This window comes from Equus przewalskii, chromosome 25 (genome assembly GCF_037783145.1).
Source record: "Equus przewalskii isolate Varuska chromosome 25, EquPr2, whole genome shotgun sequence".
NCBI lineage: Eukaryota > Metazoa > Chordata > Mammalia > Perissodactyla > Equidae > Equus > Equus przewalskii.
The window spans coordinates 16,008,143-16,034,717 of record NC_091855.1 but is presented as its reverse complement, the minus strand read 5'-3'; the positions used below and the strand labels follow the sequence as shown (position 1 = coordinate 16,034,717).

Below are 26,575 nucleotides of genomic sequence, written 5' to 3'. Positions count from 1 at the left end.
CTCCTTTCTATCTCTGAACATTTTCCTTGCTCTGAAGTCCAGTTTGTCAGAAATTAATATAGCTACTCCAGCATACTTTTCATTCATGTTAGCATGATCCTTTTACTCATAATCTGTATCTTTATATTTAAAGCAGGTTTCTTGTAGACAATATATACTTGGGTCTTGTATTTTATACACTCTGACAATTTCTGTCTTTTTTTTTTTTTTTGGTGAGGAAGATTGGCCATAAGCTAACATCTGTTGCCAATCATCCTCTTTTTGCTTGAAGGAGATTGGCCCTGAGCTAACATTGTGCCAATCTTCCTGTTATTTTGTATGTGGGTCACCTCCACAGCATGGCTTGATGAGTGGTGTAGGTCCATACCTGGGATCCAAACCCATGAACCCAGGCCACCAAAGCCGAGTGCACTGAACTTAACCACTAAGCCACTGGGCCGACCCCATGATAGTTTCTGTCTTTCAATTAGCATATTTGGACCATTCACATTTAAAGTGATTATTGATATAATTGATTAATATCTACCATATTTATAATTTTTTTCTGTTAATTGCTCTGGTTCTTTGTTTCTTTATTTGCCTTCCACTCTTCTGTTGTTGTGTGGTTTTGTGTTTTTTTGCCTTCTGTGGTTTTCATTCTGAAAATATTTCTCATTCAAATGAAGCCTAGAAATCTTAGTTCCCTTAAAACCCTTTGCTATCCCCTTATAGCATAATTGTCTTAAATATTCCCTCTATATACACTGAGAACTACATTAGACAATATAATTTTTCTTCGGCTATCAAACATAATTTAGAAAATTCAAGAGAAAAAGGAAATTCCATTGTATTTCCCCATATTTTGACTCTTTCATTGTCCTTTTTCCTTCCTGATGTTGCAAGATTTCTTGTTTTATAATTTCTTTTCTGTTTCAAGAATTTTCTTTAACCACTGTTTTCAGCAGGTCTGCTGGTGACAAATTATTAGTGTTCCTTCATCTGAGAATGTCTCGATTTCCTCTTCATTGTTGATGTATATTTTCACTGGAGAGAAAATTCTGGATTGACAGTTTTTAAACTCCTGTGAAATATTTTGCTACTTCCTTCTGGGCTCTGTGGGTCCTAATGAGAAATCTGCTGTCTTTCAAACAGTTTTCCCCTATGGGTAAGATTGGGCAAGATGTTGTTGCTTTCCAAGCACTTTCAAGATTTTTCCTTTGTCTTCTGCTTTCAAAATTGTGATTATGATGTGTCTTGACATGGATTTCTTTGGGTATATCCTGTTTTTGATTCCCTCAGCTTCTTGAATCTGTAGGCTATGACTTTTGCCAAATTTGAGAAATCTTCAGCCATTATTTTTTTGAGTACTTTTTGGCTCTGCCTATTCTCCTCTCCTGTGACTGTGATAACATGAATGTTAGATCTCCTGTGATAGTCCTACAAGACCCAGAGGCTCTTCATATTTTCTCCAGTCTATTTTCTCTGTGCTTCTCAGATTTTACAATAACTTCTTCTCTACATTCGAGTGCACTGATTATTGCCTCTATTTTGTTGTTGAGCCCATCCAGTGACTTTCTGGCTTTGGCTTTTGTACTTTTTAGTTATAAAATTTCCATCATTTTGTTTTTTATATCTTGCATTTCTTTGGCGAGACTTTCCTTTTCTGCAAGTTTTTTATTTTTTCCAGTTGTTACAATCATATTTGTCATTGCTCATGGGAGCATTTTCATGATGGCTCCTTCAAAATCCTTATCAGATAATTCCAATATCTGCATCATCAAGGAGTTGGCGTCTGTTATCTTTTCTCATTCAAGCTGAAACTTTCCTAGTTCTTTGTATGACAAGTGCGCATGACAAGGGAGGATTCTGAACATTTTGGGTGTCATATTTTGAGGATCTAGATCTTATTCAACTGTCAGGCCCCCTCTGGCTTTGCACTAGCAGAAGAAGAAAAGCATCACTATTGCTAGATGGTAGTAGATGTCCGGATTCTCCACTCAGTTTCTGTTGACATGCCAAGGGAATCCTGATACTGTTAAGGAGTAGAAGTTAATTTCCCCCTCCTTGGCCTCTGCTGATACCACCCCGGCTGGGAGGTTGAAGGATGCCTGATTACTGCTGCCCAACCGACCTCCACTAACATTGTGGAACGGGGGCCTCATTACTACATGGTGAGAATGCAAGTCCCAGAACTCTATTTTGAGCTTCTCTTTCATCACTCCAATGAGGAGGATGAAGTACCTCATTAGAACTGGATGATATTGGAAGTCTAAGCCCCACCATGTTGCCTTTGCTGATGAGGATGCATGCAGAGGTGCAATTTTCCCATGACATTTGGCTGGAGTAGGATGGTTATTTTCTGAAAGTTTTCTGTCTTGGCAAACTGCTCATTTCTTGGCCCATTGGCTAGAAAGAGAAAACTTGTCTTGGGGCTCTTTTTCTTTTTGGCTGCATCTGTTTCATTTCAGGGTTGCAGGCTTCTCCAGACTGCAATGAGGGTAAAGAAAATGCAGAGAAATCACCACCATGTTGTTCCTTAGGTCCCAGTGTCCCTAGCTGGTCTATATTCTTTGCTCCACCTTTCCAAACCTTATGTTTGTTTTATGTATCAAGTATAGTGTTGTAACCTATACTGAGTAGGAGCAATGGGAATAAGAGTGTTTACTGTATCTTTTCAGGACCCAGAAGACCTCAATGCTATTTTTTTAAAGTTTTTTTAAATTCTTTTCCTTTTTCTCCCCAAAGCCCCCCAGTACATAGTTGTATATTCTTTGTTGTGGGTGCTTCTAGTTGTGGCATGTGGGACGCCGCCCCAGCATGGCTTGATGAGCAGTGCCATGTCCGCGCCCAGGACCCGAACCAACGAAACACTGGGCCACCTGCAGCGGAGCACGTGAACTTAACCACTCGGCCACGGGGCCAGCCCCGACAATGCTATTTTTAAAAGAAATAACTATCATTCCTTCTTAAAGCAAGAGAGATTAAGCCAAAACTAATTTTGGAAGCTTTCAATCCTTTCCCATCTCTAGATCTCCCAGGATACTGTTCTGTCTCTCTGAAGCAGTCACTCTTAGTCTTCCTCAGTTATCTATCTCCCTGGGTTGAGTTTCTTTGCTCTGCTTACTGGTGCTACTAGCTAGCTACTAAAACTTTTCCAGGATTGATCTTCCGTAGTTTCCTACTCTCTCATTTCTTGGGGTATGGTTTCTTCACTGTTAATTATCTCTGGTATGGGAGCAGATTTTATTCACTGCGTTCAGCTAGAGACAAACCTCTTTTTTTACCTACCCCTCCTAAGACAGAGGTGTCTCTGGTTCTGCCTGGACGAATGAAACAGTTTATGAAAAGGAAGCTCCCAAGCAGATTTCTGAGGAAACCAGAATGAATAGAAGAACCTTTTCTTGAGAGGAAATAGAAAGAGACTGTCATTAAAAAGGCTTCTATTTGATAGTTATCTCACAGGGTTCTGAATCTTCCAGTTAAATTAGGAGGTGGCAAGGCTTGCTGGCCAAGAATCTCTTTAAAACAGAACCTTCCCAGAGTTAGAGTTAATATTTTATTGAATTATTTTTATTCCATGCAATATTTATATAGTTGAAATCGTCTTTTGGATTATATATTTTGTCAAATACCATACCATAAATTCTTGACCAAATCATTTTGAGCATATTTTTCTCCAAAACACTATAGTTTAGTATGGAATTCAATTTTAAAAACTTGTATATAAAAAATAGCAAGGTTATAAATTGTATAATACAAAAATTTATTGAACACTGTAATTATAAATGGAATTACAGAATATCAATGTTGTCTAGATTATTTAGAAAATATTTGATCCTGGATGTGGATTTGGTCTTGACCTAGAAAGTTACTATAATTGAGTCCGATAGTGAAAAGTGATTAGACAGTCTAGGCCAATGCAACAGCATAAGCAAAATTATGAAGCAGAAATAAATCTATATTGTAGGAGGCCATAGGATGGAGTTAAGGAGGCTATCCAATTCCAATTATATCGAAGTCAGACATAAAGTTGTATAGAAATGGTGGAGCCAGAGCAAGATATCCTTGAGAACTAGTTGTTTCTGGAGAAGTGAAAGATCCTTGTTGCTAAGCAGCTAAATCTAGAACTTAGTCTCCTGAGAGACAAAGGGGGAGGGTTTATGTTTCCCTCTGTTATGTGAAGTCTCAGCTATCAGTCTTAGTCCATTGATAGGTGTGGTACAAATCATCTAGAAAGAAAAGGCCATGGAAATGATTGTTTCTTCTGTTGGTAAGTCATTCATCAAGTTTGGCTCTATGCATAAGTTGGTAGCCAGAGTAGTACATTGGATAATGTTAAGTTTCTTAATTTATGTTTTGTTTTCCTTTTTAAAGATGGGAGAGACTTGCACATGGGTGGGGGGTGGTGGTAAAGGTATTGCAGGTAGGGTGACCAATCATTCCAGTTTGCCTAGGACTAAGGGGGTTGCTTGGATGTGGGACTTTCGGTTTTAAAACCAGGACCGTCCTGGGCAAACTAGGATGAGTTGTCACCCTAATTGCCAGTAAAGAACAGGTGAAATAGGAAAAAATAGAGTCTAGAGCAGAGAAAATTGATAGAGCCAGTCCTCAACTAGGTATGAGATATGATCTGGAACAGAAGATGAGGGCTACTGCCTGAATCTGCAGGAGGATCACTTTTCCACTGAGTCTGGGATGTGGAGTGGGGTAGAGGAGAGGTAGAAATGGGCATGGATTCAGATTAGGTTTGTAAAGGTAAAAATCCTAGGAACCATTTTGCCTTTGAATTTGGCATCACTATAGATATACTTTTCTACTGTGTCCCAGAGTAAGGAATCCATTTTATTTTGTGACCTAGTGACCACACATATACAAACACCCACAAAATTTTGGCACCATATGTGTAAGAGTTGCTAAGGAACTTCCAGGAATGTCCTTGAATATCCATATTCAATTTCCTTTAAGAAAAAACTGAGGTAATGACCCATTAAATTGATTTCATAACACTCTATTGAGTCATACATTAGTCACAGAGAGGTGAGAAAATGGTATATTCGGCATGATAGAGTAAGAGAGGAGACAGAGACGGGTAGGTAGAGGTCTTGAGGAATTTGGAACAGCAGTGGGGAAAGGAAGAAAGAGTTGCTAAAACATATGGAGGAGGGCTGTTGTCTACTTTGAGATTCCAATAATGTTAGAGAATATGGATTTTGTATAGCACTACTTCATAGTATTGATGGTAGGGTGATGTCCCTTTAGGAGTTTGGGTCTCTGGGGTCCTAGAAATAATATAATGAAGACTAGAGCATGGCTCTAAGACTCTTTGAAGCATTTTCCTATTATTGTCTGCTTTCAAGATGAGTTCTAAGAAAAAGACAAATATGATACGGTTTCTATAGCTTATCAGCCTTCTCCACAACACTGTGTCTTTATTAGTCCTCCCCACTTTCCATCTTCCCATCCACAGCTTCTGCTCCATAATAAGTAACAAACATATCAAGAGAGATACAGAGAGCAAATCTGGAAGTTCGGATTTCACCCAATTCAGAGATCTATGTCTTTGGAAGTGTTTTATAGTTGAATTTGTCTATGAACTTTGCTTTTCTCTTGTGGGCTGCTTGCACCTTGGAATAAAGCGCCTATCCATTAGCAATGGAATGTGTTCAGATGGATCCAAGCTCTCTAAGCAGGTTAACGCTAAGGATATTGTTCAGACTGAAACAAGTCCTCCCCATCCACCAGCATCCACATAGAATATCTGAGATAAATAATAAACTTAAATACCATATATAAGAAAGGAAAAGATGAAGTCTATTTGGTTAACTATTTAACTTTGTGATTGAAAAGGAGTCAAAATATATTTTCAGCTACTGACGCTATATTTATGAGGGAACTCAGAATATTAGGGATGTGTAAATGTAATGTCCAGGAGAATAAAGAAAAGAGCAGTAAGTCATAGGAGGGTTTGAAATATCAGCTGACATCTTGCCTCCATCCCTTAGGGTGGGCAGCCAGAACAAACCACTCCAGTTCCAATTGTGCATTCTCTTTGTAAAATTTTCACAAACACAGTGTTTTGAGATTTCCCCTGTCCCCAGTTGTGCATGGTAGTTTTGATGTAGAAGTGCAAAAAGTATGTGACAGAATTAATCCAAGTTTTTGTTTGTTTTGCAAATTTGTGTTATGGTAATGCTTTAGGAAGTTAAAGGTTTTGGCATAAAGTGGTTGAAGTGATGGAACTGGTAGGCTAGGCTCAAATGGAATGGAATAGAAGGCAGGAGCATGAGATTGAGAGAAACAGGAGATAATAAAAGACAAAAGCATTTGGGTTCTCTTTGAGTTTGAGGAATAGGTATAGCAGGAGTAAGGGAGAGCTGGGAGGATTAAAATTATGGGTAAATTGCTTAGAATGTAAGAAATGGTTTTGTTTTGTTTGGTGAAGACAAGGCATGGATTATGGCTGTGGGTGGCTAAACTGAAGGATATTGAATATGAATTGAAGAGGTTAAAAAAAACTTTGAAAAACCCTCCTGGTTTTCAGATGGTTGTCTATATACGTGCTATCATTAGTTATGATGAAGGTAGGATTTTGGGTGGAGAATAATTCTATCAGTCAGATATCAAAGTCTTTGCAGTTTTTGTAAGAATGGTAGGGAGTGGTTGGTGGAAGAGTGAGAAAGCTTGAAAATTAGTGTAGTCAAATGTAGCACGAGGAATGGTTTGGAATTGACTTTGTGGGCTGGGGAGAACAGAAACCCAACCTCTGGACCATGTGGTACATAGGGCTTCTATGAATTGGGTTTCTCTAGAGTGAGCTTTAGGGCAAGCAGTAAATTCTGTTGGAACTCAAGTTTAATGAGGTAAGTAGACACAGGGAGCTCTATGAAGAGGTTGAGGATCGAGTTTGGTTTTTTTCTCTCTCTCTGTCATCAGAGGAAGACTGCAGAAATCATCGGGGAAGCTTCATGGAGGGATGATATAGAGGAATTTAATTCAGGGTAAAGAAACTATTGAATAGGAATGGATTTAGAGTCTAGGAGATGACTCGTACTGCATCAGGCATCTTTGGCTTCATCTCTCCCATGCAAGGCTACTCAGATTAGCTTGGCTTAGTTGCTCTTCCTATGTTTTCTCCTAAGAAACTGTGCTTCTCTTTATCAGTAAGTTTATCACAGTCAGGGATGGAATCAGATTTTTGCACCTGATGCATCTACAAGAAGAGAGGTCACCTTAAGAAAAAGAATACAAAATTATAAATGCAAAAATAAGGGTGAAAATAAATATTTATTTAGCATAAGGAAGAAATCACAACTGGTAAATTTCAAAAGTATGAAAACACCATAAACATCACAAAAAATTTTAAACCTACGATTTATGTTCATTAACTTTTTGACACACTTCTGTAACATGTTTTCCCTGCAGTTTTATAATCACTTCCCCTTTCATTACCCACCTTATGAGAACTGTTTTGTTATATTGTCTCTGGAGAGAACAGAAAAGTAATTGACTGTCCCTAGCATGTTTGATCAAAACTTATTCTCTATTATTGATAGTTTAGAGAAAAATTCTGCTTCACAACTTGTTATTGGTAATAAGATAAATAATTACATAAATTACTGTTGAATTTCAGAAAACCTTTATCAAGTCTTCTACATATGAGTTGTAATATTTCAAGGCATTTCCTATTTTCTTGCATAGTGACTAATTTTGAATACTCTTATATTGATAACAGTCATAAACTGCATTGCTAAGCCCCTCCCAGGGGCTCATGGAGGTCTGTACAATGAGGGTCGCTGAATCATAGACTTTATTAGCCTCAGATCGGGTTCAGATCAGATTATAATAGTCTCACTGCTTGTCTGTTTTCCCCAGGCTCAGTGCTTCTTAGCCTCATTTTTGTCACTCAGTTGAGACTATGATGAAGTCTATGGATGACACACTCCTCGGCAAAAGAAAAGGGCACATAATATATGACATATTGAATACAATGTTCTAGGCCCCTTAAAGCTTATTCTTGCTCCTGCCACAAATTTCTGCACTAAATTGATAAGTTATATAATGATCTGTATTTTTATTTTATTTCCCTAGTATCTAACACAATGTCCTGTACTTTGTATGCTCCAAACACATAAATACTTGTTTAATGAATATGGAAAGAAATGGATGTGTGTTGACAGCCAGATTGTATGCCAGGTACAGAAATTCTCCACTTTCAAAAACTATTGGTAAATATATTTGAGCAAACATTAGGAATTTTACCTGGCAATTCTAAAATACCAGGCACTCTGAGGCCTTTGCCCCAAGAAGACAGAGGTCCTTTTCCCAAGCCTTTAAACTTCATGGATTCTCATTTTCTCTTCTTAGGGCATTTCTTTTTGTCTTCAGTATCCTCCTACAGGTAACTGGTGAGAACAATATTATTCTTCCTGTTCCTTTAGAAGATGTCAGCTTTTTAAGATTTTTTTCCTCTTTTAAAAATTATAGTCAAATATGAATACAGTTTAAGTAGCATTCTTCTATAACCTAAGTGCTTCACCGCCCTCTCCCGCTTTTTTCCATTCTTCATTGTATAGAGAACTATACTCGGCGTTATAGAGAATACTAACATGAGTTAAAATCATAAACCCTGCACTCAGCGACCTTGCAGACCAAGCATTATGGGTGAAGGAGAATACAGCAAGGAAACAAGTCAATAACTTGAGATAAAGACTAAAGTAAATTATGAGACCCACGCAAATTGATGTCAGATTGTTGTGATTGTTTTTGACTTCTCCAGTATTGATAGTCAAAGGGGAAAAAGTATCGATAGTTATGCAAGGGTAACAGGCATAAACTCCCCAACATGGTCTTGGACAAATTGAGATATAGAGTCACCGTACTCTGAAGTTTTGTTAGCTTTGATTTACCTTTTTACTATGGAGATTTTCATACCACCTATATGAATTGATATATAATGAAAACCCAAGTACGTATCATCCAGCTTTAACAATTATCAACATATGGTCAACACTGTCATATCTATACTCCCTAACTTCCCACTATTCACTGAAAGCAAATCCAGAGCATTTCCTTGATTCGTTAATCACTTTTTCACCACTCGATTCTTTCTGTCTCTCACTTTCCTTAACCAATCCTGCCACCATCCCCATCCTTCTTTTTATTTTCACTTTCAGCACTTCAGCTCTGATGGTTCACCTCTGCCAGGACACAGATCCTTAAAGCTCAGCTCTACACAATGGCCAGCTCAGATGGAGGAGCCAGACCACAGTGCCTCCCGCTCTTTTCCTCTGGACAGATGGCTCCATAATGGCAGCTCCATAATGGTGGCTAGTGAGGCTGAGGTGTCCATGAGAGTTGTTCTCCTACTGCTCTGGCATGGCTTGTCTCTGTTCCCTACTGACCTCTCCCAGGCTGGGTCCTCCCAACACCTCAGCATCTTAGAAGTGGTGATCCCCTTGAAGGTGACCAACAGGGGCAGAGGCGCAAAGACTCCAGTCTGCCTCTCCTACAGCCTGCAGTTTGGGGGCTGGAGACACATTGTCCACATGAAGGCCAAGGAGCTCTTGGTTTCCAGACATCTCCCGGTGTTCACCTACATGGACCAGCACGCTCTCCAGCAAGATCAGCCTTTTGTTCCTGATGACTGCTACTATCATGGTTATGTGGAAGGGGTCCCTGAGTCCCTGGTTGCCCTCAGTACCTGTTGTGGGGGCTTTCGAGGAACGTTACACATAAATGACCTTACTTATGAAATCGAGCCCATCAGGCACTCTACCACATTTGAACACGTGGTTTATACGGTAAACACTAATGAGACACAATTCCCATCTATGAGATGTGGCTTAACAAAAAAGCAAATAGCACACCAACAGTTGGAATTTGAAAAGGCTGAGAAATCAACTCTGAAACAAAATTCTACTGATAACTGGTGGACCCACTCATGGTTTCTGGAGCTGGCTGTGGTGATAGATCACAATTTCTTCATTTACTCCCAAAGTAACTTCTCAAAAGTGCAGGAGGATGTATTTCTTGTCGTCAACATAGTGGATTCCATTTATCAGCAGTTGGGTACTTATGTGATTTTGATTGGGACTGAGATTTGGAATCATGGAAATGTTTTCCCAATGGTAAACATAGAACAGTCAACTCCCTGGGAAGCTGTTTGGTACAAATGGCCCTTATCTCCTGGAGGGGAAGAGAAATCACAGCCGAGGAAAAATCACAGGTATAGATAAGGGTCCAAGAGCTCTAAAGCCTTTTACATGCTCATCCAGAGCAAGTCTGTTATGCTGTCAGGGCTCAGGGGGGAACCCCAGGATGATTCTACATGACATGGTGATGTGAGGGTGGATGCCCCTGAAAATATTGGCTCTTCAGATCCAGATGAATCCTGAAAGAACTGTCCCTAGTTCTCTTCCTGGCTGCCTACCTTATGTCTGGGCTGCTGTGCCATACCCAGCAGGATCTGGCTGAACATGTACAAACCCTGATAAGGGAGGAATAAGATTACACACTAAAGTAGTTGCAAGTAGCTTCACCTAAAGTGAAGACTGACAATAATGAAGATAAGAATGGCCATAAGTAAAATAGGAAATAGAGAGCCAGTCCTGATGGCCTAGTGGTTAAAGTTCGGCACGCTCTGCTTTGGCGGCCCAGGTTCAGTTCCCAGGTGCAGAACCACACCACTCGTCTGTCAGTAGCCATGCTGTGGTGGTGGCTCACATAGAAGAACCAGAAGAACTTACAACTATACACAACTATGTACTAGGGCTCTAGGGGGAGAAAAGGAAGAAAAAAGGAGGAAGATTGGCAACAGATGTTAGCTTAGGGTGAATCTTCCCCTGCAAAAAATGAAATAAAATAAAACATAAAATAGAAAACAAATGAGCAAAATCAATGAAACTGAAAGCTGGTTCTTTGAAAAAGATATGTAATATTGGTAAATGCCTAGCTTGACAAATCAAGAAAAAATAAGACATAACAAATTACCGTTACCTACAATGGAAGAGGATATGTTACTACAGATCCTTATGTTATTAAGACAAAAATAAAATATTATGAACAAACTGATGTTGATATTTTGATTATTTTCATGAAATGGACAAATTTCTTGAAAGACAGAAACAGTCATAGATCACTAAAGAAAGTGATAATCTAAATATATGTGTATGTATGTAAATATATTTTATTATGTTACATAAATATAAGTATATATAATATGTATTTCTAAGTATATATATGATATATGTGAAATTTAATTTATTGTTAGAAACATCTCTTGGTCTGGATTCCTTCATAGATTATTCTACCAAAAATTTAAGTAATAAATAATAATGCCAATTCTATACAAAGTCTTCCAGGAAATAAAACTGAAGGAGAAGTTTCCCAACACATTTTATGAAGCCAAACGTTGCCTCATCACCAAATGCAGACAAAATGTTATAAGACAAGAAAACTCCAGACCTCCATCCTTCAAGAAGTCAGGAAGAAACAGCCTTAGCAGTGCAGTAGCAAATGAAGTGTAATGATATATAGAAAGCATAATACTTCATTACCAACCTGGGTTTATTCTAGGAAGGAAAGGTTTTATAACACTCAAAATGCAACCATTGTACTTCACCAGTTTGAAAAACAAAAAATGAAAACCGCTTGATCATCTAAATAGATGCAGAAAATATATTTGCTAAAACTCAACACCACTGATGAGGAAAAAAAAGACACAGTTTGGCAATGTGGGAATGGAAGAGAATTTCCTCAACTTCCTAAAGATCATCTAGGAAATACCTTCAGCAATCAAAATACTTAATGCTGAACACTGAATGTCCACCAACTTGCAATGGAGAAGAAGTAAAAATGTCCATCTCACCACCCCAATATAACATTGTACTGGAGCTTACTAAGGTAAGATAAGGAAATAAATAGCAAACTTGGTGGTTTTTTCAAAGTTAATCTGGCTGAGAGTTTGCCAATTCTGTCAATTTTTTAAAAACCCAACTCTGTTTTTTCTAGTCTTTTGCAGTATAAAGTTAGGTTATTGGTCTGTGATATTTCTTCTTTTTAATGTAAAGGTTTACAGCTGTAAACCTCCCCCTTTGCAATGCTTTTGCTACATTTCATGTTCTGGTATGTTGTGTTTTTGTTTTTATTTGTCTCAAGATATTTTCTAACTCCCTTTATGATGTCTTCTTTGACCCCTTGGTTTTTAAAACTGTATTGTTCAATTTTCACATATTTGTGCATTTTCCTGTTTCCTTCTGCTATTATTTCTAGTTTCATTCCATGGTGATCAGAACAGATACTTTGACTTCAATATTTTAAAATTTATTAAGACTTATTTTGTGGCCCAACATGGGGTGTATCCTGGAGAATGTTCCATTTGCACTTGAGAAGAATGTGTGTTCTACTGTTGTTGGATAGAATGATTTGCACATGTCCTATGAATCCTTTAAAAAATTAAAAGTGGAGTTACAAACCAAAATTACAATAATACAACTTTTTCTATTTGTCTGTGTATTTAGCTTTACCAGAGAACTTTCTACTTTTGTATGGCTTTCAGTCACTGTCTGTAGGGGCAAAGGCAAGCTAAATGCCACCAACTTTCTCACTCTTTTTGATGCAGTCCTTTCTTGGCCATGCATTTGGCTGTGTATTGTAGCTTCTTAATTGGTTTCTAGAGTTCTTGTAAAGGTATTTTGGTCCATATGGGTTGTTAACTCAGTATCTCTATAGGGGAACAAGGGCCTTGAGCATCCTAGTCTGCCATCTTGCTGACGTCTCTTAAAACTTTCTTCTTGGGTAATTATGCTGGCAAAAAATTTGTTCAACTTTCATTTGCTTGAGAAAAATCTTTATTTCTCCTTCAATTTTAAAATAAACTTTATATTTTGAAATAACTGTAGATTCGCATACAGTTGTAAGAAATAATAGAGATCCCATGTACTCCTTATGCTGCTTCCCCAAATAAAAACATCTCGCAGGGGCCGGCTCCATGGCCGAGTGGTTAACTTCGTGGGCTCCGCTGCATCGGACCAGGGTTCAGATCCTGGGCGTGGACATGGCACCGCTCATCAGGCCACATTGAGGCGGCATCCCACATCCCACAACTAGAAGGACCTGCAACTAAGATATACAACTGTGTACAGGGGGGGTTTGGGGAGATAAAGCAGAAAAAAAAAAAACCCACCTCGCAACCCTTAGTATAATATAACCTCGATATGGATATTGAGACCGTCAACACAGAGAATATTCCCACCGCCACAGGATCTCTCACATTCCCCTTTTACAGCCAAGCCCACTCTTCCTCCCCTCCCACACCCACACCCACTCCTTAACCCCAGCCACCGCTAATCTGTTCTCCACTTCGATAATTTTGTAATATAAGGATGGAATCGTACAATATGGAAATTTTCAGGATTGGCCTTTTTCACTTAGCATAGTCTTTTGGAGATTCATCCAGGTTATTGAGTGCATTGTGAGTTCAATCTTTCTTATATCTGAATAGCATTTCGTGGTAGGAATGTACCACAGTGTGTTTAACCACTCACCCAGTGAAGGACACCGGGGTTGTTTCCAATTTGGGGATATTATAAATAAAGCTGCTGTACACATTCGTGCACATGATTTTATGTGAACACAAATCATTCTTCCAGGATAAATGGCCAGGCATAAAATTTATCAATTGTATATTAGTTACCTTTATAGTTTTCTTTTTTGAAAACTGCCAAAATATTTTCAAGAGTGATTGTACAATTTTACATTCCCACCATTAACGTATGAGTTACCCCATTTCTTCAAATTCTCATCACCATTTGGAGATGTCACAACTTCTCACTTTTAGCCAGACACTGGAGGAAGCTAGAAGAATTGAAAATTCACAGGGGCGTACTATAATTTTCTGTTTAAACATAAAATTTCTCTCCACAGTCATCCTGCTTTTGATCAAAGATAACCAAAGTAAGGTTATTCTTGTCTACAAAATAAGTCATCTCATTATATTTGGCCTGATTATTTATATAAGTGCAGCAAGAATGCTAATTGACCACAAAGGCCTTTTTGAGTTTGCTTTGCTGAGACTTTTTATAAAGAAACTCAGATTAGACTTTTAAAAGCCTCTCAAGGCTAAGAAGTCAAGTGAGAAACTCAGCACTAGACTTCACTTGTGGTAACTACAAATTTGGATGAATTCCTCTCTTCTCAATGTCCCCAAAAGGTCCCAAAGTTTCTGGGCATGCCAGGAAATAACCTTCCTCACTCACCTAGGAGACTGGAAACACTGGAAGCCAGGCGTCAGGTTGGTTTTTCCAAGAGGACGTTGTAAGCAGTGGGTCCATAAAGTCAAATTTTGTTCCTTAAAGCTGCCTGGCCGTATCTGATTCTATACATCATTCTCAAATATGGCATTCCACATAAAGCCTTGGTGATATAACCAATGTTTTCAATTGTGTTGTGTTTCATGGAGAACAGATCCTTATTGAACTAATGCTAAATAACCATATTGCCAAAAAAGTAAAAACACTCAATAAGAGTTTCTGAAATCTGGAGTGATTACATAGGGAGAAAAAAAATGTTTGTTTTTACGAAGGTATATTCTATTAAATTGTTGTAAGCTACAGATGGTATGAGAGAAAAGAGAAAGTTGATTCTTATAAGCAGAAATGAGAACATTAAAGATTCAGAAAGTTTGAAACAAAAGCTGTATAATTATATTTATTCTTCATTGGTTCACTCAGTGCCATATAATCGTTCTTGTTTTGCTTGATCTTTGGTTAGCAGCTTCATGAACGCATCAACTTCTTCACTAAAGTTCTGGAAATCCTTGCTTTGCCCAGTAGCCTAAAATTTATTTAAGGAAGGTTTTGATGATGCATTCTGGCCTGTGGTAGATTGCAAACATTTTCAGAGAAGAATCAGAGCAAACTAAAAATGCTCTATGGATGACAAAGGACTTCCAATGGCCATGGTTAAAGATCTGATGAGAGTTCATTTCACAAGGAAATATGGTTATTTCCCTAACATACAAAATTTTAAGATAACTGGAATTATGACTCATATCATTATATCAGAACATATGCACAGTGAGGTCATTGACACATATCTATGAACGTCATACAATTTCTGAGATATTTATATTAATAATATTTACCCATACAACTATAACCTGGAGAAGAATAAGCATCTCTTATTTGACAATGCTTTGCACACAATTCAACACATCAAATTGTTTTTAACATTTCTCTTTTTATAAGATGAAAGAAGAAGTCTTTTGAGTTTTTTTCAGGGACCCTCTTTCAGCATTTGAAAGAAGACAAGATAATATCAATAGCTCAGAAAAAGCATTTGACAAAATCCAACATCCATTCATGATTTTTAAAAAACACCTCTTAGCAAACTAGGAATACAGGGGAATTTCCTCAACTGGATAATGGATATCCACAAAAAACCTGTGCCTAATATCATACTTAATGATGAGAAACTAGAACCTTTTCCACTAGGATCAGAAACAAAGCAACAATGTCCCCTCTCACTACTCCTTTTCAAAATCATCCTAGAAGACCAAGCTGGTGCAATAAGACAAGAAAAGGAAATAAAATGCATACAGATTGGGAAGGAGGAAATAAAACGGTCTTTCTTCTCAAATGACATAATCATCCATGTAGAAAATGTGAAAGAGTCAACAAGGAAATTTATGGAACTAAGAAGCAATTTTAGCAAGGTTGCAGGATACAAGGTTAATATGCAAAGAAATCACATTCCTATCTACCAATAATGAACAAGTAGAATTTGAAATGAAAAACACAATACCATTTACATTAGCACCCCCTGAAACGAAATAGGTATAAACCTAAACAGAATGTACAAATCTATATGAGGAAGAATACAAAGCTTGAGGAAAGAAATCAAAGAAGAACTAAATAAGTGGAGAGAGGTTCCATGTTCATGGCTAGGAAGACTCGATGTTATCAAGATGCCAGTTCTTCCCAACTTGATCTAGAGATTCAACAAAATCCCTCTGAGAAACCAGTGCTATTTTGTGGATATTGACAAACTGATTCTAAAGTTTATATGGACAGGGATAAGACCAAGAATATCCAACACAATATTGAAGGAGAAGAACAAGGTCAGAGGACTGACACTACCCAGCTTCAAGTCTTACTATAAAGCTACAGTAATCAAGACAGTGTGGTATTGACGGAAGAATAGACAAATAGATCAATGGAGTGGAATACAGAGCCCAGAAATAAACTGCCATAAATATAGCCAACTGATCATTGACAAAGGCACAAAGGCAATTTAACGGAGAAAATATAGACTTTTCAACAAATGGTACTGGAACAACGGGACATCTACATTTAAAAAAAATGATTCTAGACACAGACCTTACACCTTTCACAAAAAATTAACTCAAAATGGATCCTAGACCTAAACGTAAAACACAAAACTACAGAATTCCTAGAAAGTGACATAGGAGAAAACCTAGATAGCCTTAGGTATGGCGATGACTGTTTAGATACAGCACCAAAGGCATGATGCACGAAAGTAATAATTGATAAGCTGGACTTCTTGAAAATTAAAAACTTCTGCTCTGTGAAATACACTGTTAAGAGAAAGAGAAGACAAGCCACAGATTGGGAGAAAATATTTGCAAAACACATATGTGATAAGGAACCGTTAAGCAAAATATACAAAGAACTCTTAAAATGCAACAATGAGAAAATGAATGGCTTGATTTAAAAATTGGCCAAAGACCTGAACAGATACCTCACCAGAGTAGACATACGGATGGAAAATGAGCATATGAAAAGATGTCCCACACCATATGTCATCAGGGAAATGCAAATTGAAACAATGAGATACCAGTACACACTACTACAATGGCCCAGATCCAGAACACTGAAACATCAAATGCTGGTGAGGATGAGGAAAAAAAGGATTCTCATTCATTGCTGATGGGAATGCAAAATTCTACAGCCACTTTGGAAGACAGTTTGGCAGTTTATTACAAAGGTGGACATACACTTGTCATATGATCTAGCAATCATGCTTCTTGGTATTTATCCAAGGAGTTGAAAATTTATGGCCACACAAAAACCTGCACATGGATGTTTGTAGCAGCTTTATTCATAATTACCAAAACTTGGAAGAACCAAGACATCATTCAATAGGTGAATGGATAAATAAACTGTGGTACATCCAGACAATGGAATATTACTCAGCACTAAAAAGAAATGAGCTATAAAGCCATGAAAAGACATGGAGGAGCCTTAAATGTATATTATTGAGTGAAAGAAGCTAATCTGGAAAGGCTACATACTGTATGATTCCAACTATATGACATTCCAGAAAAGGAAAAACTATGGAGACTGCAAAAAAGATCAGTGGTTGCCAACGTTAGGGAGGAAGGTGGGATGTATAACCGGAACACAGAGGATTTTTTAGGGTAGTAAAAATACTCTGTATAATACTATAATGGTGGATACATGCCATTATACAATTGTCCTTTCTGATAGAATATATGACACCAAGAACAAACTCTAATGTAAACACTGTGGACTTTGTTTGATTATGATGTGTCAATGTATGTTCTTCAAATGGAACAAATATACCATTGTTGTGGGATGTTGATAGTGCGGGAGGCTGTGCATGTGGGGCTGGGAGAGGGAGTATACGGAAAGTCTGTACTTTCTGCTCAATTTTGCCGTGAAACTAAAACTACTCTAAAAAATAAAGTCTATTTTTTAAAAGCCCATAGGATACATCTTAACGACCTTGTGGTTGGCAGTGGTTTCTTAGATATCACAACAAAAGAATAAGTAGTTAGACTTCATCAAAATTTAAAACTATGGTGTATCAAATCACATTATCTGCCGAGTGAAGAGGAAATCCATAGGATTGGAGAAAACATTTACAAATCATTTACCTGGTAAGAGTCTAGTATCCAGAATACCTAAAAAACACATACAACTCCACAACAAAAAGACAAATCCAATTTAAAAATAGGGAAAGGATTTGAGCAGTCATTTATGCAAAGCAGATACACAAATGGGCAACAAGTACATGAAGAGGATCAACAGCATTAGTCATCAGGGAAACAGAAATCAAAGCCACAATGAGATACCGGGTCACACTCACTAAGTTAGCTCTAACTTCAAAAAAAAGAAACTAACACATCTTGGCAAGGATTTTGAGAAATTGGAACACTTGTTCTTTGTTGATGGGAATGTAAAATACTGCGGCCGTGTGGGAAATAGTTTGGTGGTTATCAAAAAGTTTAAGAGAATTATCCTGTGATCCAGCAATTCCACTTCTAGGTATATACCCCAAAGAATTGAAAACTAATGTTCAAATGAGCACTTGTACAAATATGTTCATAGAAGCACTATTCACAACAGCCGAAAGGTGGAAATAACATGTGCTGAGGAAAATAACGTGTTGGAGAAAATTTAATTCTAAAACAGGATTATGATGATGTCTGTATAACTCTATACATTTACCCAAAAAAATTAGATTCTATTGTATGTTATGCAAATTTATGCCTCAATAAAAGTACTATATATGGCAAGGTTGAGACATATAAAATCGATATTCAAAGAAATAATTGCATTTCTATATGCCAGAAACAGAAAATGAAATTAAGGTAATTGTAGGATACCAGTTACAATAGTGTGAAAAATAGAAAATATTTAGCAAAGTAGAATTTTTAGGAAGTCCAAGAAAAGGTGTATAAATTTTCTACAGAAAAAATTAAGAAATTTCATTGAGAGATATTTAAAAAGACTTAATTAAGTGAAGTGATGTGGCATGCTAATGAATTGTAAGAAAATGTTTTAAAGATGTCAGTTCATTCCAAATTGATTTATGATTTCAATGAAATCCATATAAAATTGCACTATTTTTGAGGAACTTGAAAATTTACTTCTAAAACGTGTATGGAATTGCAAAGGATCAATAAGTAGCTAAGGCACTCTTCAAAAAGTACAAATGGTGGAAGGACATTCTCTGTCAGATGTTTTGACTCTCATGTGGTAATTGATGTGGGGTGGCATTCATGCAGGGATAGACAGATAGGCCAATGGAAGAGAATAAAGATCCTAGGAAAAGAATTACTCATGTACTAATACTTAATATATGACAGAGATGGCATGTAGAGGAGTAGGGTAATAGACAGACTTTTCAGTAAGTGACAGCAGGACAACTGGGTATCCATGTAAAAATTACTTTAGAATTCCACTCATACCATAATCAAAATCAATTCTAGATCAACTAATGACTTAAATTTGAAAAGCAAAACACTGGAAGTTTCAGAAGATAATATAGGAGAATATCTTCAGAAATTCAGGTTTTAGGGAGGGCTTTTAAAAAACACAATAACATTAACGATATTGGAACAGACTGACAAATACAGCTTAATTTACATTAATGAATTTTGTTCATCAAAAGGTATCATAAAGAGAGCAAAAAGATAAGCGACAGAGTGGGGAGTTTTGTATCACACGTAACTGTTGAAAGGCTTGTGTCCAGAACATAAAAAAGAAGTGCTATCAAATAATAAGAAATCCACAGTAAGATACGTCTACTCACACACCTTAATGGACACACATCCCATGTTTATAGATTGGAGGACTTAAAATTGTTAAAATGTTAATACTATCCAAAGTGTTCTACAGATTCAATGCAATCCCTATCAAAAACTCAATCATGTATTTGCAGAAATAGAAAAACCCATCCAAAAATTCATCAGGAATCTCAAAGGATCCCATATAGCCAAAACCATCTTGAAAAAGAAGAGCAAAACTGGAGGACTTACAGTCCTGATTTCAAAACTTACTACAAAGCTACAATAGTGAAAACAACGGTACTGACACAAGGAGAGAGATATAAACCAATGGAACAGAATAGAGAGCCCAGAAATAAAGTCTCACATATTTGGTCAAAAGATTTTTGGTAAAAGAGCCAAGATCACTCAATGGAAAAAAACCCTAGTCTTTTAAACAAATGGTTGTGAGAAAACTGGATATCCATACACAAGGGGGAAACAGAAAATCACCAATTTACAAAGGTAGGCAGAAACGAAGGGAAAAAGAAACAATGGAAATAAAAGACAACCAGAAAACAAGAAGATAGCACTAGTAAGTCCTTACATATCAGTAACAACTCTCAGTGTAAATGGATTGAATTCAGGGGCCAGCCCGGTGGGGTAGTTGTTAAGTTCAGCACAGTCTGCTTTGGTGGCCCGGGGTTCGTGGATTCAGATCTCAGGTGCAGACCTACACCATTCATCAAGCCATGCTGTGGTGACGACCCACATACAAAATAGAGGAAAGATTGGCACAGATGTTAGCTCGGGACCTATCTTCCTCAAGCAAAAAGAGAAAGGTTGGCAACACATGTTAGCTCAGGGCCAATCTCCCTCACCAAAGGAAAAAAATGGATTCCAATCCAATCCATCACCAATCAAAAGTTACACAGAGGCTGTAACTCTTTGTAAAAAACAAAAACAAAACCCAACTATATACTGCCCACAGGAGACTCACTTCAGCTTTAAGGACACACATAGGCTCAAAGTGAGGGTATGGAAAAAGATATTCCATGCAAGTGCTATCTAAAAGAAACTGGAGGGTAGCTACACTTATATCAGCCCTGCCTTCCACCTCCACATCTTGTCCCACTGAAAAGTCTTCAGGAGCAACACAAAGACGGAGTTGTCATCTCCTATGCCTTCTTCTGGAACACTTCCTGAAGGACCTGCTGAGGCTCTTCTTGAGGAGGTGTACCTCTTTTCAGAAATATATCCGTGGTGGTTTGCTTGGTTTGTTTCTATTTTCCATAATAGATTTGCCTGTAAGCAGATAATGCATCATGAACATTCCTCTCTATTAATGAAAACCTTTCCGTGTTGGGGTCTACCTTTTCAAACTCTTTAAGGAGCTTGTTGAGGTCTGCAAAAGCTTCTGCAGAGCCCCTCACTGTGAATTTTCTTGGGCATTCTTTTTCTTTTCCTGTAGTTTCCTTTTCTCTTGCTTCTTTTTCAGCTATGCACTCCTGTTCTGTTTCCAACAACTCCTCATTAGTCAATTCCTCTGGAACCACCTCTAGGAGCTCCTTGATGTCATCCTCATCTACATCCATGTTAAAGTGTTTGCCATCTCAACCACAGCAGTGCTGATTTTTGCAACTTCCTCATCCATGGCAAATCATTTGAAGTCATGGACGAACCTCTTTAGTGTCTTCTTCCAGCTGCCATTCATACACTTTCTGGTGATATCACCCCAACCCCAGCTAGGTTCTTGATGCAGTCACAGATGTTGTAATCTTTCCAGAATCGAATCACTGTCTTCTCAGTGCCTTCCTCAATTGCAGCAATAGCTTGGGCAAAGGTCCTCCTCAGGTAGTAGCCCTTAAAACCTGCTGTAACTCCTTGATCCATTAGTTGGATCAAAAAGATGGTGTTTGGAGGGAGAAACACTGCTTTGATATTGGGATGAACATCACCAATAAAAGGAGGATGTCTGGAAGCATCATCAACAATATGCAAAATTTTGAAAGGTATGCTATTCTCCAAACAGTACTTCTCCATTTCACTGGTATAGTAACTAAGAGGACACCTTGGAAAAGGAGCTTGGTCATCCATGACATATTATTGCTCCTGTAGTACACTGGCAGTGTGTGCTTACTGCTATGCCTGAAGACCCTGGGGTCCTCACTGTGCCAGATCACGAAGGGTTTCGATTTGTAGCCTGCAACACTGCCCTCAAGCAAGACTATTATCCTGTCCTTAAAAGCCTTGAAACCTGGCATTAACTTGACCTCCTTAAGGATGAAAGTCCTTTCAGGCATCTGTTTCTAGAATAGGGAGGTTTCATCCATATTGAATATTTGCTCTGGCAAGAAATTTTCCTCCACAATCAGCTGATTCAGAGTTTCCAAAAATTCTTCAGCAGCATTCCCTTGCATCATTTGCAGACTCACCACTCAATTTTCACATTATGTAATGAATAATGATTCCTGAATTACTTAAACCACCAAACACTGGCAGTAATTCAGCATCATAGTCAGCTCTAGCCTTTTCTTTCACTATCACAGAGAAACTTTTTTCTTTGGCCGTGATCATCATGGTGTGGAGAGGGATATGCTTCTGTGTCTATTCTTCATTCCTGGTCATTAGAAGTTTCTCCATGGGTGATAGAGGCCCTACTTGAATTTTTGTTAGTTTCAGTGCCTTCAATGAAGCAGATCCTTTAACAGCTTCTATCACTTTTTTCTCATGCTTCAAGATCATAGTTATGGTGGCATGGCACATGCCTGACTGGTGAGAAATAGCCATCACTGACTTTCCATCTTTGTAGTCCTTAATTCCGTTTAATATTGTTTCCAGGTCAGTCACTTGATGTGGTCTCTTACTGTCAACAATACCAGTGAATTTTGTAAGCTTAGGGGCTATGATGAACGAAACAACACAAGATTAAATCAAGCACAAGAGAAAATGATGCAATCAAGAGATGCAGTAAACACGAGATGTATGAGGTTGCTGCCGAGGTAATCCAGCATAGTGTTTTACAGTGAACTTTTATCTTTTTTTGTAGAAAGTGTACACTCTAAGGTAATGATAAAAATTGTAGTAAACACATAAAGCAGTAACATACTTGTTTATTATCATTATCAACTATTATGTACTATACATAATTGTATGTGCTATACTTTTCTATGACTGGCAGTGTGGCAGGTTTGTTTACACCAACATCACCACAAACACATGAGTATTGTGTTGCACTATGATGTTAAAATGGCTACAACATCACTAGGCGATAGGAATTTCTCAGCTCTATTATAATCTTATAGGAGCACTGTCCTTAGATGACCAAAATATCATTAATGTGGTGCATGACTGGAGAGGCCTTGTTTGACAAACCCACAGCTAACATTATACTCAGTGGTGAAAAACTGAGAACTATCTTTGTAGACAGGATGCCCACTTTCACTACTCTTATTCAACATTGCACTGGAAGTCCTAGTCAGAGTAATTAGGCAAGAAAAAGAAGTAAAAGAGATCCACGCTGGAAAGGAAGAAGTAAGCCTGCCACTATTTGTGGATGACACAATTTTACATATAGAAAACCCTAAAGACTCCACCAAAAAACTGTTAGAAATAATCAATGAATACAGTAAAGTTGAAGGGTACAAAATCAATATACAAAAATCTGTTGCGTTTCTATACACTAAAAATGAACTAGCAGAGAAATTAAGAAAGCAATCCCACTTGTAACCACAACGAAAAGAATAAAATACCTGGGAATAAATTTAACCAAGGAAGTGAAAGACCTGTACACTGAAAACTATAAAACATTGTTGAAAGAAATTGAAGAAGACACAAAGAAATGAAAAGATATTCTAGGCTCATGGATTGGAAGAATTAACATTGTTAATATGTCCATATTACCTAAAGCAATCTACAGATTCAATATAGAACAAAATATCCGACAATGTGTATAAAACCACAAAAGACCTTGAGCAGCCAAAGCAATCATGAGAAAAAGAACAAAGCTGGAGGAATCCCACTCCTTGACTTCAATTATACTACAAAGATAGAGTAATCAAAACAGCATGATATTGGCAGAAAAACCAGGCCAGTGGAACACACTTGAGAGCCTAGAAATAAACCCATACATATATGGACAACTAATTTACCACAAAGGAGCCAAGAACACACAATGGGGAAAGGAAAGACCCCACAATAAGTGGTGTTGGGAAAACGGGTCAGTGACATACAAAAGAATGAAATTAGTCCACTGTCTCACATCATACACAAAAATTAACTCAAAGTGGATCTAAGACTTGAATGTAAGATCTGAAACCATAAAACGCCTGGAAGAAAACATAGTCAGTACACTGTTTGACACCAGTCTTAACAATATCTTTTTGGATATGTCTCCTCAGGTAAGGAAAACAAAAGCAAGAATAAACAAATGGGACTACATCAAACTAAAAAGCTTCTGCATAGGAAAGCAAACCGTCAAGAAGATGAAAAGACAACCTACAAATTGGGAGAAGATATTTGCAAATGATATATCCAATAAAGGGTTAACATCCAGAATATATAAAGAACTCATAAGGCTCAATAACCAAACAACAAACAACATGATTAAAAAATGGGCGGAGGATCTGCATAGACATTTTTCCAAAGAAGACATACAGATAGTGAACAGTCACCTGAAAAGATGTTAAACAACACTAATTATTAGGGAAATGCAAATCAGAACCACCAGAAGATATTATCTTACTCTCGTTAGAATGGCTATTATCAAAAAGACAAGAGCCTGAGTCCTTGACTGCAACTCCCCTCTGAGGCTGCAATGCATTCGCTGTGCACCAAGTTGGTGTGAGGAGGGCAGCTTTCTGCCCACGAGGCCTGCCAGCCTGAAGAACTTCCTTCAGCATTTCCTATAGAGAGAGGGAGTTTGGAAGATGGTAGCATAGGAGGACTCTGAACTCACCTCTTCCCGCAAACACAACAAAGCTACATCTACCTGTGGAACAATTTCCTCTGAAAGAGATCTGGAAACTGGATAAAAAGAACCCCCACAACAAGGGACAACGCTGACACGATGGAAGAGGCAGAAATACATCTCTGCTGAGGAGAAAACCAGTCCTAGCTGCAACCCTTCATGACCAGCAGCAATCTCAAAGGGATGAAGCTTTTCCTGGAGGAGTGAGGGAGCTGTACTACAATAGGCATCCCAGCCTTTAGATTTAGCACAACCGAGAGGAGATCCCATAATATCTGGCTTTGGTGGCTTTCAAAACCAACAGGGAATATGCCCAGAAAAATGACTGAATTTCAGAGAAAGAAAAACCCACTCTTAAAGGGCCCACACACAGATTCACCCATTCCAGAAACTAACACAAAAACAGTAGAAAGAAAAGTGCATAGTCCATTGGTAAAAGAGACTTGCTTACTAAGTTCAGAGTGCATGTCACAGGGGCAGGAGGTGGCTGGGCCTACCCCCAGCCACCCAGGGACTGAAACACTGGTGGCAGCCATTAACGTGACCTAGTTTAGTCATGTTGACACAGACTCTGGCAGCCGCCATTGGATTCCTTCCTCTAGGCTGTTAGAGCAGGGGTTTGCCCCAGCCACTAGAGCACCGATTTAATCAAGCACAGCCATGGCAGGCAGCCTGCCTGCAGGTGGGGCAGGACTGGCCCCACCTACCAGCAAGCCTGCAGCAAACTTACAGGCCTGCTTAGGCAAGGTTTGCGGGACATGTGCAGCAAGGCAGATGGGTCCACCTCAGTAGGGTGTGCCTGCATTGGCAGGGCATGTGGACCCGTGGGTGGTGGGATGTGTCAGTCACAGCAGAATAATGCTGCTGGCCATCTCAAACAGCCACACAGGGGATCTGCTTCACATTCGAATGCCTGAAATGATTGTGTGCCAATGTACCTGCAGCCAGCCCCACCCATCTGCAATCCTGAGAGAGCTGACAACAGCTGCACACTGTAGAGAACCACACCAGAAGCCTGCAGCAATGTGAGCCCCTAAGCCTAGCAACCAGCCACACTGCAGACCTGACTCACTTCAAAGCAAAACAGCAATAGTTGTGTGCTACTAGACGTCACAGTCAGTCACGTTGGGGCTTGCTCACACCCAGTAAAGTGTCTGTAGCAGCCGCACATGGCTGAGCCTTACAATGCAGCTGGCCCGGGGGCCAGCCTAGCCTATCCTTGTGCCTGCAGCGAGAGCAACCCCACCACAACAGAAGAGCACACACAGCCCACATAGGGGACACTTCTGGAACATTTGGAATGGGTAATGAGAGAGAAGCACATTGCTGGATCCCATAAGGCATCTCCTACATAAGGCCACACTTCCAAGATCGAGAGACATAGCTGATCTACCTAATACATTGATCTAAGCACAGAGAAATAAGCAAAATGAGGAGACAGAGGAATATGTTCCAAATAAGGGAACAGGACAAATCCTCAGAAAAAGAACTAAACCAAACAGAGATAAACAATCTACCTGATGAAGAGTACAAGCTAACAGTTATAAGGATGTTCACTGATCTTGGGAAAAGAATAGATAAACACAGTGAAAAATTCAACAAAGAATTGGAAAATATAAAAAAGAACCAATCAGAACTGAAGAAGACAATAATGGAAATGAAAAGTTCACTGGAGGGAATCAACAGCAGAGTAAGATGACACAGAAGAACAGATCACTGATCTGGATGAAAGAGTAGAGGAAATCATGCAAGCTGAACATAAAAGAGAAGAAAGAATTAAAAAGAACAAAAACACTCTAAGGGACCACTGGGACAACCAAATGTACTAACATCCATATTATAGGTGTTCCAGAAGCGGAAGAGAGAGACAAAGAGGCAGAGAACATATTTGAACAAATACTAACTGAAAACTTCCTAGCCTGAGGAAAGTAACAGACATCAAGGGACAGGAAGCACAGAAAGCACCAAACAAGGTGAACCCAAAGAGGTCCACACCAAGACACATTATAATTAAAATATCAAGAATTAAAGATAAAGAGAGAGTCCTAAGTTAACACTCAAAGGAAACCCCATAAGGCTGTCAGCTGACTTCTCAG

General features: G+C 38.4%; 1 protein-coding gene across 1 annotated transcript in view; it reads left to right on the top strand.

The window, feature by feature from the left end:
• Positions 1 to 4,151: 4,151 nt before the first annotated feature.
• The window catches only part of LOC103545618 (disintegrin and metalloproteinase domain-containing protein 21-like), a 33,095-nt gene continuing 10,671 nt past the window's right edge, over positions 4,152 to 26,575 (top strand). The window contains exons 1-4 of the mRNA XM_070594622.1: positions 4,152 to 4,249; positions 8,344 to 8,384; positions 9,153 to 10,211; positions 22,352 to 22,512. Coding sequence (XP_070450723.1) covers positions 9,228 to 10,211; positions 22,352 to 22,512 — 1,145 coding nt within the window. The 5' untranslated portion in view covers positions 4,152 to 4,249; positions 8,344 to 8,384; positions 9,153 to 9,227. The remainder of the gene's footprint in view (positions 4,250 to 8,343; positions 8,385 to 9,152; positions 10,212 to 22,351; positions 22,513 to 26,575) is intronic.